At 39.9% G+C, this 20,004-nt stretch overlaps 1 protein-coding gene across 1 annotated transcript in view; it reads left to right on the top strand.

The window, feature by feature from the left end:
- The first annotated feature begins 318 nt into the window (after positions 1 to 318).
- The window catches only part of CLSPN (claspin), a 28,381-nt gene continuing 8,695 nt past the window's right edge, over positions 319 to 20,004 (top strand). Inside the window, exons 1-14 of the mRNA XM_032594258.1 lie at positions 319 to 440; positions 959 to 1,404; positions 2,195 to 2,356; positions 3,879 to 3,956; positions 5,151 to 5,223; positions 6,007 to 6,115; positions 6,300 to 6,877; positions 12,719 to 12,910; positions 15,778 to 16,001; positions 16,949 to 17,127; positions 17,225 to 17,289; positions 17,860 to 18,059; positions 18,390 to 18,544; positions 19,128 to 19,354. Of these exons, the coding sequence (XP_032450149.1) occupies positions 1,303 to 1,404; positions 2,195 to 2,356; positions 3,879 to 3,956; positions 5,151 to 5,223; positions 6,007 to 6,115; positions 6,300 to 6,877; positions 12,719 to 12,910; positions 15,778 to 16,001; positions 16,949 to 17,127; positions 17,225 to 17,289; positions 17,860 to 18,059; positions 18,390 to 18,544; positions 19,128 to 19,354 (2,344 nt within the window). The 5' untranslated portion in view covers positions 319 to 440; positions 959 to 1,302. The remainder of the gene's footprint in view (positions 441 to 958; positions 1,405 to 2,194; positions 2,357 to 3,878; positions 3,957 to 5,150; positions 5,224 to 6,006; positions 6,116 to 6,299; positions 6,878 to 12,718; positions 12,911 to 15,777; positions 16,002 to 16,948; positions 17,128 to 17,224; positions 17,290 to 17,859; positions 18,060 to 18,389; positions 18,545 to 19,127; positions 19,355 to 20,004) is intronic.

Raw genomic sequence — 20,004 nt, 5'->3', positions numbered from 1 at the left:
CGGTTTGTCCTATAGATTTTTTTTTTCACATCAGGATTGCAATTCTTTGATGTTATTTAACATGTCACTTGGATACACTGAGAAGCAGTTCAAACAGAAAATGTGTAATAAAAGCTTGATTCTTTTTATGTACCATTACTCAAAATGAATCATTGCTTCTATAGTATCCTTCAAAGGTGAACAGTGAATTTTTGTGTTTTTCTTTGTCCAGTAATTCTTAATGTCATCCCTTCATTTCAGCCTGCCGATCCTATGATGATTTGTGTATCATTATGTACTCAGAGCTTTCTGTCACCACCTGGTTAATGCAAAGTGTGTTCTCATTTTCTAGGTTCATCTAGAAATCAATGATCCAAAACTTATCTCACAGGAAGAACCCGATAGTCCTTCAGACAGTGGACAAGGCAGCTGTGGAACGATTGTGCCCTTGAGTGATGGAGGTTTGTAATAGTAATTTTATTTTTAGAAATAGAATGTGGGGGCCTGGGTTATAAGTGGATTGGATTAATTTCATTATTCTCTTGATTCTTTAAATTATTAATGCCTAACCTTATTATTTGTCTTATTTATTATAAAAGCAAAATTATAGTGCATATACTTTTTTTGAAATTAACCATTTCTATTATTAAATGTGTAAAATGTCTAGAAGCTACCACATTGCATGGTTGAAGGCATTCATCCTTTAATAAATGATTTTTAACACCTACCAAAAGAATTAGAACAACTTTACACTTTGTAAATATATATAATTACATTTCTCAGTAAGAGACATTTCCAGGGAAAATGGTTCTTAAAACCTATTTTTAGATTTGCTTTGCTATAATCAGTTCTTAGTGGTAGTTACATAATTTCACAAGGTGACACAGCAGTTGGGTAATTGGATGTTTTTTAGGAGTAGTGGGACCAGGAGGAGGACAAAATAATAGTAGATCTCTGAAAAAAATTATGTTTTCTCCAGATTCAGATGAAGAGATATTTGTGAGTAAGAAATTGAAAAGCAGGAAGCTGCTACAAGACAGTGATTCTGAAAGAGAGGACACAAATGCTTTTCCAGAGAAAACTTACGACAGCGTTGAGGAGGAAAATAAAGAGAACTTATATGCCAGAAAAAATGGAAAAGTCAGAAGGATTTACAAAACTCTGGCAGACAGTGCTGGAAGTGACATTGAGGAGTCTTTGTATCAGGAAAATCTTGAAACCCAGGTGACGCCTTGCTTAGAGCTGAGTCTCCAATCTGAAAACTCTGTGGACTTTACAGTTGACAGAAAGATTTCCAAAAAACCCAAACATGATAAAGAAAGAATGGAAGGAAAAGCAAAAGTAAAATCAAAGAGAAGACTTGAGAAAGAGGAAAAAAAGATGGAAAAAATCAGGCGGCTAAAAAAGAAGGAAACAAAAAATGAGGTATATTTAAAAGAATGAATTTGTTCTTTTTCTGTTTTTTATTTTATTTTGAGAGAGAGAGAGAGAGAGACAGTGCGAATCAGGAAGAGGCAGACAGGGAGATACAGAATCTGAAGCAGGCTCCAGGCTCTGAGCTGTCAGCACAGAGCCTGACGCGCGGCTCAAACTCACAGACAATGAGATCGTGACCTGAGCCAAAGTCGGATGCTTAACTGACTGAGCCATCCAGGTGCCCCTAAATTTGTTCTTTCTAAGGCAGATTAACATCTTAGAAAAAATTCCTTTTAGTTCTTGAGGTTTCTGCACTTAGAATATAGCTTCAAGTTGATTGGTTTGTATTGCGAGTAATGAGGTATGTAATTTAAAACTTGTTGGTCTCATTCTCCGTAAATGGATTTCTGATTTTCTCTGCAAGCACGTGGAGTATTGTGCTTGTTATCTGATGAAAATGAACTTTCAGAGGAGTACTTTTTTAGGCATCCATAAGTCAGAAGTCTTGTTTGCTAACTAGAAAAAAACATCTTTTTATAAACTAGCTGTTTGATAAGTATTTGAGTTTTTAAAAAAAACATTTACTTTTTACTAAGTTGGCTTTGGACAGTGGCACAAAATCACAGCATGGACTTCAAAAGATGGCTGTGGGTAGGAACCAGGGAGAATGTTCTAAAATGCCAAATATTTGTCTACCGATACATTATGGGCTTTTTATGGCCTGGTCCAAATTACCTTATGATGTGAAATATTGGAGTTTGGGTGATTGGATTTTGCTTTGTCTTTATGCATTGTCCAGGAAGATGATGTGAAACAGCCATTTAATGATAGTGGCTGTCTTCTTGTGGATAAAGACCTTTTTGAAACTGGATTGGAGGAAGAAAATAACTCTGCATTAGAAGACGAAGAGTCATTAGAATCGATAAGGGCAGCTGTGAAAAACAAAGTAAAAAAGCACAAGGCAAGTAAAAGATGATTGCAAAAGAGCTAACCCACTGCTCCTAACCTTTGCTTTATTTTCTTTCTTTCTTTTTTTAAATGTTTTTTAATGTTTATTTTTGAGATACAGACAGAGCACAAGTAGGGGAGGGGCAGAGAAAGAGGGAGACAGAATCTGAAGCAGGCTCCAGGCTCTAGCTGTCCACACAAGGGCCCGACACAGGGCTTGAATTCACGGACCGCGAGTTCATTGACCTGAGTTGAAGTTGGACACCCAGCTGACTGAGTCACCCAGAGGCCCCTTCTTTATTTTCTGATTTACTATTGAAACCATTTTTTTTTTTAATGTTTATTTATTTTTGAGACAGAGAGAGACAGAGCATGAATGGGGGAGGGTCAGAGAGAGGGAGACACAGAATCTGAAGCAGGCTCCAGGCTCCGAGCTGTCAGCACAGAGCCCCATGCAGGGCTTGAACTCACGGACTGTGAGATCATGACCTGAGCCGAAGTCGGATGCTTACCCGACTGAGCCACCCAGGTGCCCCTGGAACCATTTTTTTTTTTTTTTTAAGAGAGAGCACGTGAGCAAGGGAGAGGAGAGAGGGGCAGAAGGAGAGAGAGAGAGGGAGAGAGAATCGTAACCAGGTGCTGAGCCCAACACAAGCCTCGATCCAACAACCCTGGAATCTGTGCCTAAATGAAGAGCTAGACACTCAACCGACTGAGCCACCCAGGCACCCTTAAACTTTTTTTTTTTTTAATGTTTATTTATTTTTGAGAGAGAGAGAGAGAGAGAGAGAGAGACAGAGCACAAGTGGGGGAGGGGCAGAGAGAGGAGACACAGAATCTGAAGCAGGCTCCTGACTTTGAGCTGTCAGCACAGAGCCTGATGGTGGGGCTCGAACTCATGAACCATGAGATCATGCCCTGAGCCGAAGTTGTCATTTTTAACTCCAGAAAAACATGTGGCAATTGATTTCAGTTTTTTGGCTGTTAATTTTAGAATCCGGCAATGCAAATGATAGACATGCTAACTTGTATGGAAACTAGTATTTTAATTGCCCTCATCGGAATGTTAGGAGGAAAAAGTAAGATACTTTATATTGTGTAAGAAGCAGGTACGTAATGGGACAGAGGTATACATTTTATAATCCTGTGGCCTCTAAGAAATGAACCTAAAGTGTTTCTGGAGGGGTATCAAAGAAAAGCAGCAGTCAAAACCTCATTGTCCTGAGTGTTTGGAAGCACAGTTGTTCTTGCTAAGATTACCTTTAGCTTCCTGGGAGTCATTGTCCCTCCTTAGGGAAAGATGAAATAAAGAAGTATGAGAAATTAGGGCCCAACCTTCACTTGAGATAGCAAATTTTTTTCTAGGCATTATAGGATGCTGTATGTTTAAAACTCTCTATTTGATAATTACTGACTTTTTATTAACATAGCATGATGTGATGTTGGGGTACAAAAGCAGTCTTTTGAGTAAGCAACGTCTCTTATTTCGGTCTAATTTTTGTCCATATTTTTCAACTTGTAATCTTCTCTTTTAGAAAAAAGAGCTGTCTTTGGAGAGTGGGGTCTATTCATTTGAAGAAGAAACTGAGTTATCGAAAGGCACCATACGGAAGGTGGGATAGAGCTCTGTATGTTGTCATGTTGGTTTCTTTCCCCAGGAGATTGTGGATTTCTGAGGGATAAATGTTTTATCAAGTCTATCATATTTTCCTGGTACCCATGGTATTGCTTTGTGTACAGTAGGGACACAGATATGGATTGTATTGAATTCAATGTGATATGCAAATAAATGGTCTCCCTGTGTTTATTTTTTAATTTACTTATTTAAATTCAAGTTAGTTAGGGGCGCCTGGGTGGCTCGGTTGGTTAAGCGTCCGACTTCAGCTCAGGTCACGATCTCACAGTCCGTGAGTTTGAGCCCCGTGTTGGGCTCTGTGCTGACCGCTCAGAGCCTGGAGCCTGTTTCAGATTCTGTGTCTCCCTCTCTCTCTGCCCCTCCCCTGTTCATGCTCTGTCTCTCTCTGTCTCAAAAATAAATAAACATTAAAAAAAAAAATTAAAAAAAAATAAAATAAATTCAAGTTAGTTGACATACAGTGTAGTATTGGTTTTAGGAGTAGAACCCTGTGATTCATCATTCATATTATAACACCCAGTTCTCATCCCAACAAGTACCCTCCTTAATACTCATCACCTATTTAGCCCATCCCCCACCCACCTCTTCTCTAGCAACCTTCAGTTTGTTCTCTGTATTTAAGAGTCTCTTATGGTTTGCTCCCTCTCTGTTTTTATCTTATTTTTCCTTCCCGTCCCCTATGTTCATCTGTTGTGTTTCTTAAATTCCACATATGAGTGAAATCATATATTTGTCTTTCTCTGCCTGACTTATTTTGCTTAGCATAATACAGTCTAGTTCCATCCATGTTGTTGCAAATGGCAAGATTTCATTCTTTTTGATTGCCAAGTAATATTCCATTGCGCGTGTACATTGTGTATACATGTAAATACACACACACATATATATACACACCACATCTTTATCCATTCATCAGTCAGTGGACATTTGGGCTCTTTTCATAATTTGGCTATTGTTGATAGCGCTGCTATAAACATTGGGGTATGTGTGCCCCTTTGAATCAGCATTTTTGTTATATCCTTTGGATAAATATTTAGTAGTTTATATTGTACTGAATTCGTTAGTGCTTACTTTTCTCTCTCTATCCTCTTTTCTTGGAGAGGGCCAACTCTTGAAGGATGAATGTCTTTCTGGATAATAGCATTAACATAGTCTCTTTGTTTTCTTTAAGGAACGGAAGGCAGCCAAATTAAGTAAGGAAGCGTTAAAAAAACTGCACAGTGAAACTCAGCGCCTTATTCGAGGTAATATAAACCAGTACAGTAACTTTGTGGCAAATCACAATATTTCTTTGTAAGCTCCACTTGGATATTGGGGAATTTTGGTTTTTTTAATATTCTTAATATAAATTATAATACCAAGTTTAAAATTGATCTTGGTGAATGGCCACTGTTCTAAAGCCTCTGGAACATAAGTATAAACTGAGAAAATTTCCAGAACTGTATTAGTGCTAAGGAGGGAGGGTTTTTTTAATGTTTTTCTGTGGACCAGCTGTATCAGGATTTGGGAGCTTTTCAAATGTGTAAGGTGTTAGGTCCCACAGAAATTCTGATTCAGTAGGCTTGAAGTGGGGTCCAAGAATCTGTATTTTTTAATTATTTTTTAAATGTTTGTTTATTTTTGAGAGAGAGAGACAGCATGATCAGGGGAGGGGCAAAGAGAGGGAGAGACAGATGATCAGAAGCGGGCTCAGCACTGATAGCAGAGAGCCTGACAGGGGGCTTAAACCCACAAACCACGAGGTCATGACCTGAGTCCAAGTCGGTCACCCAACCAACAGAGCTACCCAGGTGCCCCAAGGATCTGTATTTTTTAAAAACTTCCTGGATCAGTTTAATTTCACAACTAGGTTTAAAAGCTACTGGTCTCCAGGGAGTTCTTTTGTAGTTAGATCCTGTCTTTATTAAAGCCAGGATTGTTTTCTATTTCTGGTGATGGCTTTCACTGTGCTGTTTAGTTGACTGAACATGAAGTGACATTTCAGAATATACAGTATGTGTATTTGCTTGTTTTGTTCCATTTTGTAGAATCTGCACTTAATCTTCCATATCATATGCCAGAGAATAAAACCATTCATGATTTCTTCAAACGTAAACCTCGACCCACTTGCCAGGGAAATGCCATGGCGCTACTGAAGTAAGAATTCTCTTTCCTTGAGATTATAATTTTTGTAAATATTCAGTTTTGTAGCAAACATCTGGTGTAAAAAAGTTCAGATTCCTCAGTCTCTTAAAACTGTTATAATGGATTCATTATGTGCTGAGATGAGAGTTTCACACTTAGGATAATTTTCAACTTGAGCTTATTTTCCCCTCTCTAGGTCATCTAAGTATCAGTCAAACCATCACAAAGAAACCATAGACACTGTAAATACAAGTGAGATGAATAATGGCCACCATAACAAAGATTCTGAGCAGACAGTGTGTGTGGGACATGAACTGGAAATTAACGCACTCCCTGCAGTTTCAAAGGAACCCCAGATCACTACTGGATCAGGGGAATCTTGTAGCAAGGATATGATGGGAAGTGAAGAGCTAGAAATTCAGGAGAAACAGAAGCAGGGTGATGGCAGACCTCCACCTGAGGACAGCTCAGTGGCACATCAGGAGTCCAACATCCTCGGGAATGAGGACAATGAGGTGTGTCAGGCTGGAGGGCTTATGGCACCTGAACCTCGTGCCCTGGAGGGAGAAGAAGGCCTGAAAAGAACAGAAGAAGCAGATGAGAAGGTGGAAGAGCCCAGGCAGCAAACTAAATCAGTAGTTGTGCCACTTGAAAAAGCAAGGAGGTTCACTCTGGATAGACTTAAGCAACTGGGAGTAGATGTTTCCATTAAACCTCGGCTGGGTGCTGATGAAGACTCCTTTGTGATACTTGAAGAACCTGAAACCAACAGAGGTAATCCTTTGAGTTGTGGGGAGCCTCCAGAGTGATTTGTTCTGGCAGCTTTTTGTTATTTGCTACTATTTGGGGATATGGAACATAGGAGAAACCAATAACTGCACACATGAGCTTACTCTGTAGATACCCAGATATGGGTACAATTCTATTTAGATAAATTTGGCAGGGCATCAGGATGTCCTCAACCTTGTTTAAAATAGAAGCCTATTGATAGGTTAACATACAAAAGAAGTACATTGCTGTCGCGTTATTGTATGACATTCAAAAAAGCATTGTTCATGTTTTTACTGTTAAAGGAAAACATTTTGGTTCAGTAAATTGTCTGCAAAACTGAATTTCTTTTTTCCCGAAGTCATTTAAGAAGTACTAAACTATCCACGACATGCAAGGTGCTGTAGGGCATACCAAGAGAAATGTGATATTTATCGTACAGTTAAGGTACTTACACTCTTGTAGGGGAGATAATAAGTATGCAAATAACAGTAATACAAGAGAGAAAGTGGAAAGTGACTTCTATAATGAGCATGTATCACTGATAATTGGAAAAATTAAATGAAGAAAAGGGAAAAATAGTCTCTGCTGAAAGAAACATTTAGAATAAAGTGCTATGGCAGTTTAGAGGAAGGATAAGTTTCTCCCAATAGGTGGTTAAAAGAAGGCTTAAAGTGTAGGTGGATGTAATTACTTGTTCACTGCCTTTCCCTTTATACTTTGAATAGGGATCTTCTGGCTTGTTCCCTACTCTATCACCGGCGCTTCCGCAGAGGATGACACATTGTAGGCATTTATACTGGATGAGTGATGAATGAATGAATGATCCTTCAAGACAGTGCTCAAGTATTACCATATTAGGTAGACTTCCTGACTAGTAGATAGAATTGGATATTCTCTCCTCTGCATTGAGGCAGTTTGGCATGATAATTAAGAGCTTAGGCTCTGTAGCAAGAGCAAGGTTTGAATCTGGGTTGTGCTATTTACTGTTTAACTTTGAATATGCTATTTGACCTCTCTGAGCCACCTTTTTAAAAATTTTTTCTTTAAAGGATATCTGGTTCATAGGGCTATAGTGAACATTTGTTGAAATCATGCATAGAAATGGATAACATAAAGAAGCATTCAAATGCTTGCTCCTACTTCTGTTATTAGTGAAATTATTTGTATTAAAACTATAAGAGCTTATGGTTGGTGGGTGCTCTGTTATCCACAGTATCTGGTGTGTAAAATATGCTCAGTGAGTCTTTGTTGATTGAATGGGTGGGCTTTGTGGAAGTGGAGAGAAGGACATTCTTGGAAGGGACAGAAAGAGTTCTGCATGGTATTATTGGAAGGATATTATAAATCCCTTTGACCAGAATAGGAGATGGGTTGGAAGGGTTGTTAACAGAACTAGCATAGATCCATTAGCAAAGAAATAGGAGATTTTTAAGTTTATTTATTTATTTTTTTTTTTGAGAGAGAAAGAGAGAGAAAGCACACAGCGGGGGCAAAGAGAGGGGGACAGAGGATCTGAAATGGGCTCAGAGAGAGAATCCCAAGCAGGCTCCATGCTGTCAGCGCAGAGCTTAGCACAGAGCTCGATCTCATAAACCATAAAATCATGACCTGAGCTGAAATCAAGAGGCGGTCACTTAACTAACTGACCTACCCAGGTGCCCTGAGATTTTTTTTTTTTTTTTAATATTTATTTTTTTGGGAGACTGCAAGCAGAGGAGGAGCACAGAGAGGGGGACAGAGGATCTGAAGTGGGCTTGTGCTGACAGGCTGACAGCAGTGAGCCTGACGGCGGGGCTCAAACTCATGAACCGTAAGATCATGACCTGAGCTGAAGTCAGATGCTCAACCGACTGAACCACCCAGGTGCCCCCCAAGATTTTTTTTTTGTCTGAAACTCAATGTTCTTTAAATAGTCCTGAACGGGGGCGCCTGGGTGGCGCAGTCGGTTAAGCGTCCGACTTCAGCCAGGTCACGATCTCGCGGTCCGTGAGTTCGAGCCCTGCGTCGGGCTCTGGGCTGATGGCTCAGAGCCTGGAGCCTGCTTCCGATTCTGTGTCTCCCTCTCTCTCTGCCCCTCCCCCGTTCATGCTCTGTCTCTCTCTGTCCCAAAAATAAATAAACGTTGAAAAAAAAAAAAATTAAAAAAAAAAAAAATAAATAAATAAATAGTCCTGAACTGAGACAGGAAAGAGAAGAAACATTTTTTTGAGTACCTACTGTATGAGACACTGATAGATTCTTTATTATTGTTCTTAATTCTCATGGCTGCAGGTATTACTTTGCAATGAAGAGATGGAGGCTTGGAGAGGCCGGGTAATTGTTCCAATATTACACTTGGCTTATATAGGGAACTAGCACAGTGCCTGGCACATAGTAGGCATTTGTTTTTAACCCAGAATATGTTTTCCTTCAGTAATAGTATTTGACATGAAAGTTGGGTTTCCAGACCAGTCAGTTCCATAATATGTATGAAGTTAGGATCAACTTTTATTTATTTGTGTAATAAACTTTCATTTAGCATTGTGTTAGATGCTGTGTATACAAGACATAGTCCCTGCTGTCAAGGAAATTAGAGTCTAATAGGAGTGAAAGACAGGCAAACAGGCCATTACACGACTGTGTATACCCTGAGCCTAGAGAAAGGGTACCTCACTTGGAGTACCTCGTGGAGAGTCAGGGAGGCTTCTGAAAGGACCTGATACCTGAGCTGACTCTTGAAAGCTGAATAGGAGATACCAAGGTAGAGAAATGAGAGAAGGCTTTCTTGGTGGAGGGAACAGACCCACAAAAGACCCAACAGAGGCAAGAGAAAACACAAGGTATCCTGATGAGGTAGGGTGAAGATTGCAAGGACTTTGGGAATGGGTAACTAGTGAGGCCAGATCATGCAAGGCTTTTAGGCCATGCTAAGAGCTTGGACTTTTGCCTTTTGTTAGTAGAGGACCACTGAAAAATTTTTAGCAAAAGAAATGACCCAATCAGATATTCATTTTTGGGACAATCTAGCGGCTAGTATGGTGGACACATTGGAAGGGGTTAAGAGTAAAAGCAGTAGAAAGACCTTAATTTCCTTAATATCACATGGAGTAAGGTTTCCATGAGAAAAATGCATATAGATCCAAACTCTGGGGTACCAGAAATATATTACTTCTGTTTCCTGCAATAGTGTAGGGAAAGTCTCTGTCCTCAATTCCTCTACTTTCTGGACAAAGAACAATGGGAATGAGAACAGTTTTAGATTCAGGCTGCTGATGCACACTGAGCTGGAGCAGAGACTTTTCACTTAGGACATGAAAGGAGCTAGGCAAAGACTGTTGGACGGAGAGGAGCCTGAACAGAGATCCTAGGATGAGGAGGGAGATGGTTGAGCAATATAGTAAAAGGCAAGAAGTAGCAATATAGTAAGAGGCAAAAGTAGGTGCTGTGGTGCATTGGGGATGAAGAGCTTTTAGGGGCCTGGCTTTCTCCATAAGAATGAAGGCAACCCCTCTGCCTCACTATCATTTTAGGTCCCAAGTAAATCTTCTTCCACATCCATTTCTTTTATTCTTTTGGTGCCAATAATGACTTGCCTATTTCTGTTCCCTTTCCACTGCCACTACCCATTGCTTCCAGCCTTACTGAACTGCTATAAAAGAGGATACAGACCTACATCTTCTCTCCTTGCACTTTTGTTTGTGATATAAACATACTATCCTTTGGTGTTGGATTTTTTGCTACTAATAAAGTTAGAGAGGGGTGCCTGGGTGGCTCAGTCAGTTAAGCATCCAACTTCGGCTCAGGTCATGATCTTGTGGTTCTTGAGTTTGAGCCCCGCGTCTGGCTCTGTGCTGACAGCTCAGAGCCTGGAGCCTGCTTCAGATTCTGTTTCTCCCTCTCTCTGCCCCTCCCCTGCTCATGCTCTGTCTCTCTATCACAAAAATAAAATACACATTAAAAAAAATTAAAAAAAAAAAGTTAGGGACTCAGAATGGAAAGGCTTCCTTCCAGTCCTATCCCCTTCTAGGGCAAGAAAAACCACTAGTTTTGCTAACCACAAAACTACTACAATATGATTTGAGGGCATTTTTTAAGAAAAAGAACCAGGGGCGCCTGGGTGGCGCAGTCGGTTAAGCGTCCGACTTCAGCCAGGTCACGATCTCGCGGTCCGTGAGTTCGAGCCCCGCATCAGGCTCTGGGCTGATGGCTCAGAGCCTGGAGCCTGTTTCCGATTCTGTGTCTCCCTCTCTCTCTGCCCCTCCCCCGTTCATGCTCTGTCTCTCTCTGTCCCAAAAATAAAAAAAATATAAAAAAGAAAAAGAACCAAACTTGGAGTGTCCTGGACATTTTATGGAAGAGAAGGCATCCCTCAACCCCGAAGGAATCTTTTCTTTATTACTGTCTCTCTCTTAAAACAGAGCTCACTGTGGTGTGATGCAAACAGAGGCATGATGGTGCCCAGTAGCAGCTAGCTGAGGGAGAAAGGAGAAGGAAATTTTGAACTATATAGCATTGGAGAAGAGGGGATAGAGCCCCTGTTGCCGTTTGACGACTGAACTTACCGCTCCTGGTATATGTATATTCCCCTTTGTATGCAAGTTGGGTGTGTGGTTCAGAGGCCACCTGTAAGTGGAATTTCCTTTCTGGTTATACTAGTATAACAGTTTCACCAACACGAGTTACATCACTGTCTGGATTGATTGCCATTTTTTCCCCCTTTTTAAATTGACCTTGCTCATATTTAGTAAGATTACTATTAAATAGTGAAATGTTCAAAATAGGAAAATTTTTAAAAAGAGGCTGAAACCTATGAAAAATTAAGCCATTGAATGATTGGTAATTATGGTATTTGTTCCACCAGCATAATACTTTTTTTTTTTTAAGAATTGCACACGTTTAGAAACTTCAGTTGTAAATGTCTACCCTAAAATGATTTTTGAAGTATATTGAGGTAGAATAATAGCAACATTTCATTAGTTTGGGTTAAGCTACGTGAATTTGATATAGGTGTTAGTAGCAAAGGAGTTTTTGGTGTTTTGGGGCATTTTTCTTCCCCCTCCAACTTTGTTGAGCTTAAAAACTTAGCTTAAAAACTGATTCTTAACTGGAATCTTTTTTTTTAAATTTTAAATTTATTTATTTAAATTCAAGTTAGTTAACATACGGTGTAGTAGTGGTTTCAGGAGTGGAACCCAGTGATTCATTACTTACATATGACACCCAGTGCTCATCCCAATAAGTGCCCTCCTTAATGCCCATCACCTATTTAGCCCATCCCCCCCCCCCCTTTACCTCCTCTCTAGCAACCTTCAGTTTGTTCTCTGTATTTAAGAGTCTCTTATGGTTTGCCTCCCGGTTTTTATCTTATTTTTCCTTCCCTTCCCCTATGTTCATCTGTTGTGTTTCTTCAATTCCACATATGAGTGAAATCATGATATTTGTCTTTCTCTGCCTGACTTCTATTGCTTAGCATAATACATTCTAGTTCCATCCATGTTGTTGCAAATGGCAAGATTTCATTCTTTTTGATTGCCAAGTAATATTCCACTCTGTGTGTATATGTATGTATACATTGTGTGTGTGTGTACATTGTGTATACATGAAAATACACCCATATACACACCATATCTTTATCCATTCATCAGTCGATGGACATTGGGGCATTTTCCATAATTTGGCTATTGTTGATAACACTGCTATGAACATTGGGGTGCGTGTGCCCCTTCGAATCAGCAGTTTTGTATCCTTTGGATAAATAACTAGTAGTGCAATTGCTGGGTCAGAGTAGTTCTATTCTTAACTGGAATCTTAAAGGAAAGAGTTCAAGCATGGCATACTGACATACTGGTTGGTGTTTGGATCTAGAACTGGAAGCCTTGAAACAGCGTTTCTGGAAGCATGCTAATCCAGCAGTGAAACCCAGGGCTGGTCAGAAGATGAATGTGAACATCATAGTGAAAGGCGTGGGCACTGATGGAAAGGAAGAGCTAAAGGCAGATGTGGTACCTGTGACTTTGGCAGCTGAGAAGCTGGATGGAGCAAGCCACACAAAACCAGGTATTTGAGTTCATGTTTTCGTTTGCGTGCTTTATGCTTTGTACACTGGCAGGTCTTTATGGCTACCGAAGACCCTATAGTGAAAAGTTCTAGAATCTTTTTCCTTGGACAGTTTGAAGATTGGATAGCAGTACCTCTGGCATGACTCACATGTAGCATTGCTTAGATGTGGGAGGTGATAAGATGACTATTTCCAATAGTTTTTGTCTTATTAAAAAACAGTAAATATCTGTTGTAGAAAATATATAGAATAAAAAAAAAAGCTTCTATGATCCTCTATCAGAGACACCTTCTATAATTATATCGTGTATCCTTTTAATCTCTTTGCATAGGTGATATGTTTTTAAAAACAAACGGGCACCTGGGTGGCTCAGTCGGTTAAGCTTCTGACTTCGGCTCAGGTCATGATCTTGTGCTTTGTGAGTTTAAGCCCCACATTGGGCTCTGTGCTGACAGCTCAGAGCCTGGAGCCTGCTTCATATTCTGTGTCTCCCTCTCTCTGACCCTCCCCTGTTCATGCTCTGTCTCTCCCTGTCTCAAAAATAAATAAACGTTAAAAAAATTAAAAAAAAAATAAACCTTAAAAACATTTTTTTTTAATTTTTTTAACCTTTATTTATTTTTGAGACAGAGGGAGACAGAGCATGAACGGGGGAGGGTCAGAGAGAGGGAGACACAGAATCTGAAACAGGCTCCAGGCTCTGAGCTGTCAGCACAGAGCCCAACGCGGGGCTCGAACTCACGGACTGCGACATCACGACCTGAGCCGAAGTCGGACGCTTAACCGACTGAGCCACCCAGGCGCCCCAAAAACATTTTTTTTAAACAAACAATAATACAATCATATTGTACATTCTGCTTTGTAATCTGCTCTTTTGTTTTAACAATGTCTGTTGTTCCCAGATGTCTGTTGTACTTTGAAAGTACAAGTGACAGGGGCACCTGGGTGGCTCAGTCGGTTAAGCATCTGAGTTTGACTCAGGTCATCATCTCATGGTTCTTGAGTGTGAGCCCCACATCGGGCCCTCTGCTGTCAGGGCAGAGTGCACTTCAGATCTTCTGTCTCCCTCTCTCTCTGCCCCTCTCCCCCTCATGCTGTCCCTCTCTCTCTCAAAACTAAACATTAAAAAAAAAAGTATAAATAATATATCACATAGAAAATGGAGACACTGAGGAAAAAGTATGAAATGAAAAATTAGTCTTCCTAAAGGCAACTGTTAATTTCTTGTGTGTCCTTGGAAGAAAATTCATATGCGTACACCATTATGGGTGTGGGCATGAGAGAGAGAGACAGACAGACAGACAGACATTGGATACTTACTTTCTGCTAGGCATTGCTCTAGGTGCTTTACCGTGAATAACATTAGTATTCTTATTTTATATAGGAGAAAACTGATATACAAAGAATTTAGACAACTTACTCAGGTTTGCACAGCTCATAAGTAGTAGAACCAGTAGCCTAATCCAGACCTCCTAACTTCAGAGTTCAGATACACATTATATTGCTTTAGAGTTTTTTAACAGCTGCATAATATTCCATTGTGGGACTGTAACATGATTTGTTTAACCACACTCCTGTTAATGGACATCTTGTTTATTCCAGTTGTTGTTATTTCATACAATGTTGCACCGTAGTATCAGATATATGTTGGTTTATTTGGATGCAGAATTCCTTATAGTGGAATCATTGAGTCAAATTTTGATATATATCATCCTGTTCTTCAAAATAGTTGCACCAATTTATACTCTGAATCACACTATATGAGTTCCTGTTTCTTCCTGTTAATATGTCAAAAATGTTATCTCTTACTTTGATTTATATCTCTCTCTTTTTTTTTTTTTTTGATGTTTATTTATTTTTGAGACAGAGAGAGACAGAGCATGAACAGGGGAGGGTCAGAGAAAGGGAGACACAGAATCTGAAGCAGGCTCCAGGCTCCGAGCTGTCAGTAGAGCCCGACACGGGGCTCAAACCCACAGACCGTGAGATCATAACCTGAGCTGGAGTCGAATGCTTAACCGACTGAGCCACCCAGGCGCCCTGATTTATATCTCTTTAATTAGAAATGAGACTCAGAGCATCTGGCTGGCTCAGTCAGTGGAGCACGTGACTCTTGATCTCGAGGTTGTGAGTTTAACCTGCACGTTGGGTGTAGAGAGTACTTAAAAATAAAACCTTTAAGAAAGGAAAAAAGAAATGAGGTTAAGTGTTACTTTTAATTTGTTCACTAACCATGTATGTTCAATTTTTCTGTGAACTACCAGGTCATATTCTTTGCCCATTTTACTCTTGAGTTGTTTCTTTTTTCTTTAAAAAAATTTTTTTTTAATGTTTATTTATTTTTGAGAGAGAGAGCGTGAAAGCAGGGAGGGGCAGAGAAAGAGGGAGACAGATCAGAAGCAGGCTCTGTGCTTACAGCAGACAGCCTGATGCAGGGCTTGAACTCATGAACCATGAGATCATGACCTGAGACAAAGTCAAAGCCAGATGCTTAACCGACTGAGCCACCCAGGTGCCCCTTCTTTTTTTCTTTAATATAGGTATATTTATCAAGGCTGTCCTTCATGGCTTCTGGGCCAGAGACTTTCAGAGTCCTACTCTTGCACCCCATTTTTGTCCTCTTTAATAACTTTTATAATCTCTGTGTAGTATATTATCTCAGAGTGTAGAACATAACTATGAAAAGTTCTCTTTAGTTCATAATAATCCTTATTTGTTAAGATAACACCCTCGAGTAATAAGGCCTCGGGTTTTCCTTTTGGGATGTAACTGGAACACTCCTGGGGTTGTCTGAAGTGCACACTTCCGTTATTGCAGTAGGTAGTTGGTCGTTATGTCTAAAGCATTTTCTCCTGTTTCTGTTCAGGTGAAAAGCTTCAGGTGCTGAAAGCTAAGCTGCAGGAAGCAATGAAACTCCGTAGGCTTGAGGAGCGCCGAAAGCGCCAAGCATTATTTAAGTTAGATAATGAAGATGGATTTGAAGAAGAGGAAGAGGAGGAAGAAATGACAGATGAGTCTGAGGAAGATGGAGAAGAGGAGGAAGAAGGAGATCTAGAGGAAGAAGAGGAGGAAGAAGAAGGCAATCAGGAGGTTTCTGACAATTATTTCATTTTGTTATTTGTTTAGGATGGATAAGGGAAAGAGTAAATCAGATTTAAATAAGAGTAGGGTAAAGTAAGGTAAGCACATTCAATTGTATAAGAGATTTTAGGGGCAGAGATGGTGTAAGTAGCTCACAGGTACCGAAGTCTTTGCATTCAGTTCTGTTAGCACCTCTAGATACCTGCAGTTCACAGAGGCCTAGCCTTAGCTTCTACCTGTTAGTCTACTCACTGAAATAGAAGGCTAAAATGGAAATGGCTTTGTATTAATAGATGCCTTTATCTTTGATGTTTATTTAAGTTTTCTCTATTCAGAATGAAAAGCAGTCTCAACCTTGGTCAGGTTGAGGTCTGGAATAAATTCTCAGGTAGGCTGAGACCTTCCTGAGTTAATTTCTTTCTTGGTTGGGGAGGAAATTTATAAAAGGGCCTCTTGCCATTGTTCTATACTATTGTCTTCTGCCTAGGGTAGATAATGACGAAGTTTTTGGTAGTAGAAAAAAAGAAGACCCCCCCCCCTTGTTTGAACTCTGCAGTCATTTGAAAGACTTGGTTCATATTTACCCCTGGGTAAAGAAAAGAGGAAAGCAATGGCTGAACCAGGTAGCATGTCATAGTCTATGTTTGGTTTAAGGCCACTAGTTGTCCTGCATTCTCAGGCTAGTTATTTAACCTCTCATTGCCTCAGTAAAATGATAATTCGGTCTTTTTTCAGTCTTGTAGCACTTTGGGGAGGGTAAAATGTAAAAAAGTACAAAAGAGCTCTAGAAGTGTCAGGGAAAGTTATGTTAATGATGATGGTCAGACCAAGTCTCCTTTGGGTTTACCTTTTCAGATTTACGATGTGACCTATAACCAAGCAGCCATGCATGATGCTAACAACATATTTGCTTTTAAATTTTTTTACTTTGGTTTTGGGTGGCATGATTGATGAAGGTTGCAGAATTCCTTCTCAGTAGTGAAGAAATAGAAACCAAAGATGAGAAAGAAATGGATAAAGAAAACAGTGATGGCAGTAGTGAAATTGGCAAGTCAGTTGGCCTTCTCTCTGTCCCCAAACCTCTGTCATCTGATTCTACCTTACTTCTATTTAAAGACAACTCTTCCAAGATGGGGTAAGTAATTCTCTTTAGGGAAAGATAAGATTCCCTTGGGTTTGCCCCTCTTGTTAGAAGCAGAAGGAGATAAACAATTTACCTTCTTATTTTATAGTTACTTTCCTAGTGAAGAAAAATCAGAAACAGATGAAATCTCAGGCAAAAGGCCTAGCAAACTGGGTAAGTAGTGACTCTTGTGCCGAACTTGACTTTTCTTAGCTCCTCTAGCTTTGATACTTAAGGACAATTCCATAAGATTCCATTTTTTTGAGCTCTAGTGGACTTCGCTCTGTCTTACTTGTGACAATGAAAGGAACTTATGAATTAGAACACTTTTCTTGATTCTGTTTTGGAAAACTTACATTCAGTTTCTTTGTTACTGACCATGGACACATACTAGGTCCTTAGTAGTGTGTGTTGAATGAGTGAACCATGAAACATTTCAATCATATGTAGATGAACAGAAGATGTATACGTGATTGGATAATGGAGAGAGTGATTATAGGCATTAGGCAGGGTGAGACAAAGATGGGAACTTTCAGGGGTCACTTAGCTCAGAGTGATAAATCTTGATTGTATAATGCTATCTCAGTACTATAATTTACCTTCAACTTCATGTTTTAGAACATAGAACTTGAGAGATTTGCCTATGGATGTTACCTGATAGCTTTACATTCTCAATTCTTCTTCCTAAACAAATCCACCTTATTTCTGGAATCATGTACTTAAAAATGATTTCTCTTTCTTTAGATGAAGATGATTCATGCTCATTGCTAACCAAGGAGAGCAGCCACAATAGCAGCTTTGAGCTGATTGGCTCCACAATTCCGTCCTATCAGCCTTGCAACAGACAAACAGGCCGTGGGACCAGTTTTCTCCCTACAGCAGGAGGATTCAGATCTCCTTCCCCTGGGCTATTTCGAGCCAGTTTGGTCAGCTCAGCTTCTAAGGTAAGATGGTGATGGTTTTCTAATCTCCTCCCCCTTTTGCTTCCCACACTGCTAAATAAAGTGTGTCCAAGCCAACCAACTCCCACTACATTATGTATGTTCAATTTAAAGAATCCACCCCCTTTGTGTATTAAAAACAATCCTCATCCAATGTTCTTACATTCTTGAAGGTATTTTTCTTTATGCTTCCCTTGGCTATGCATTGTCCTCCTTAACTGCAATTGCCTTAGAGTAGATGAAATACTGCAAATAGCAACTTCTGTTGTTGTCATGACAGTGAATGACAATTATAAAATGTTTTGTTTTTGTTTGGTTTTGTTTTGGTGCCAGAGTTCAGGAAAGCTGTCTGAGCCTTCACTTCCCATAGAGGATTCCCAGGATCTGTATAACGCCTCCCCAGAGCCTAAGACACTTTTCCTGGGAGCAGGAGACTTCCAGTTCTGTTTAGAAGATGACACTCAGAGCCAACTGTTGGATGCAGATGGGTAGGTAGTTTTATGTTTCTGTGGGTGGGATGGTGCTGGGTACTGCTTAATTTTGTTTAAAAATAAAGTAAGCTTCTGTCACTCCATCTGTGCTTTCTCTTCTGAGAAAGAGAAGGTGTACAGACCATTAGTATTACATTCTGCAAGTCTGAAGAAAATCTCTCCAGAAAATAAAATGTAAATAGTCTTAGCTACCATTCTGATCCTTCGATCTCTGCTTTACTTGAAATGCACAGCTCCTGTAAGGGCATCAAATCTTCCTGTATCCATTCTGCTGCGTGTAGGCTTGTTGTGTGGAATTGAGAATGGAGACACCCATGGCACGTTACATGGACATAACACCAAGTTCTGTTCTGGCACCGTCTGAAGCCAAAAATTATCCTTTACCCTTACCTTTGGAATATCATTTATTCTTTGATTAAACTCCCTCCCATTTTAGATTATCCTAAGGCTTCAGTTTGAATCCTCTGTCTTCTGGTTTGGGATTCAGCTTCTAAGTTCAGTTTTAGAAACATCAAAATTTTTCACACACTACTTTGTTTTTTCCCTAGGGAATTTCTTATATTCTCCATTGTGCTTGTAGGTTCTTAAATGTTAGAAACCACAGGAATCAGTACCAGTCTCTGAAGCCTCGATTGCCATTGGCCAGTATGGATGAGAATGCCATGGACGCTAACATGGACGAACTATTGGATCTGTGCACTGGAAAGTTCACATCTCAAGCTGAAAAAACTCTGTCCAGGAAGAGCGACAAGAAAGAGAACCTGGAGGAACTTCTGAATCTTTGTTCAGGAAAATTCACTTCTCAGGGTAAATATCCAACAGAGTATCAGGCTCTCCCTAGCCAAATATCTTAAGTCAGTGTCCTTGAAAAGAAGCCTGTTACTCTTGGGTGAAAAGTTCACAGAAAACAGGGCTGTGATGGATTCTTACATGCGGGTTGAATTCTTAGCTTCCTGATATTTAGAACCCCTACTTTCTTAAGGTGGTAAAATGTCAACTTAAGACTGCTTTAGCTTTTGGTACACCTGGGTGGTTCATTTGGTTGAGTGTCCAACTCATGATTTTGGCTCAAGTCATGATCTCACGGTTCGTGAGGTCTGGCTTTGTGCTGACAGGTTGCAGCCTGTTTGGGATTCTCTGTCTCTCCCCCTTTCTCTGCCCTTCCCCTGCTTGCATGTGTGCACTCTCTCTCTCTCTCTCTCAAAATAAATAAATAAACATTAAATAAAAAAAAAGACTGCTCTAGCTTTTGCCATGTGATTTCTCATTTATGGCTAATATGTATGCAAAGCTTTGAACAGTGTTGGTGTGTAGTAAATTTCATATAAATGCTTACTTGTTTCCACCTGTATGCTCCTTTTTCCCCAATGCTAGAATGTTAGCTATGTGGGAGCTGGGAGTTTTGTTTTGTTCACTACTGTATCCCTGGTGCCTGGCATATAGTAAGTACTAAATAA

This window comes from Lynx canadensis, chromosome C1, assembly GCF_007474595.2.
Source record: "Lynx canadensis isolate LIC74 chromosome C1, mLynCan4.pri.v2, whole genome shotgun sequence".
NCBI lineage: Eukaryota > Metazoa > Chordata > Mammalia > Carnivora > Felidae > Lynx > Lynx canadensis.
This window is presented reverse-complemented; position numbering and strand designations above follow the sequence as displayed.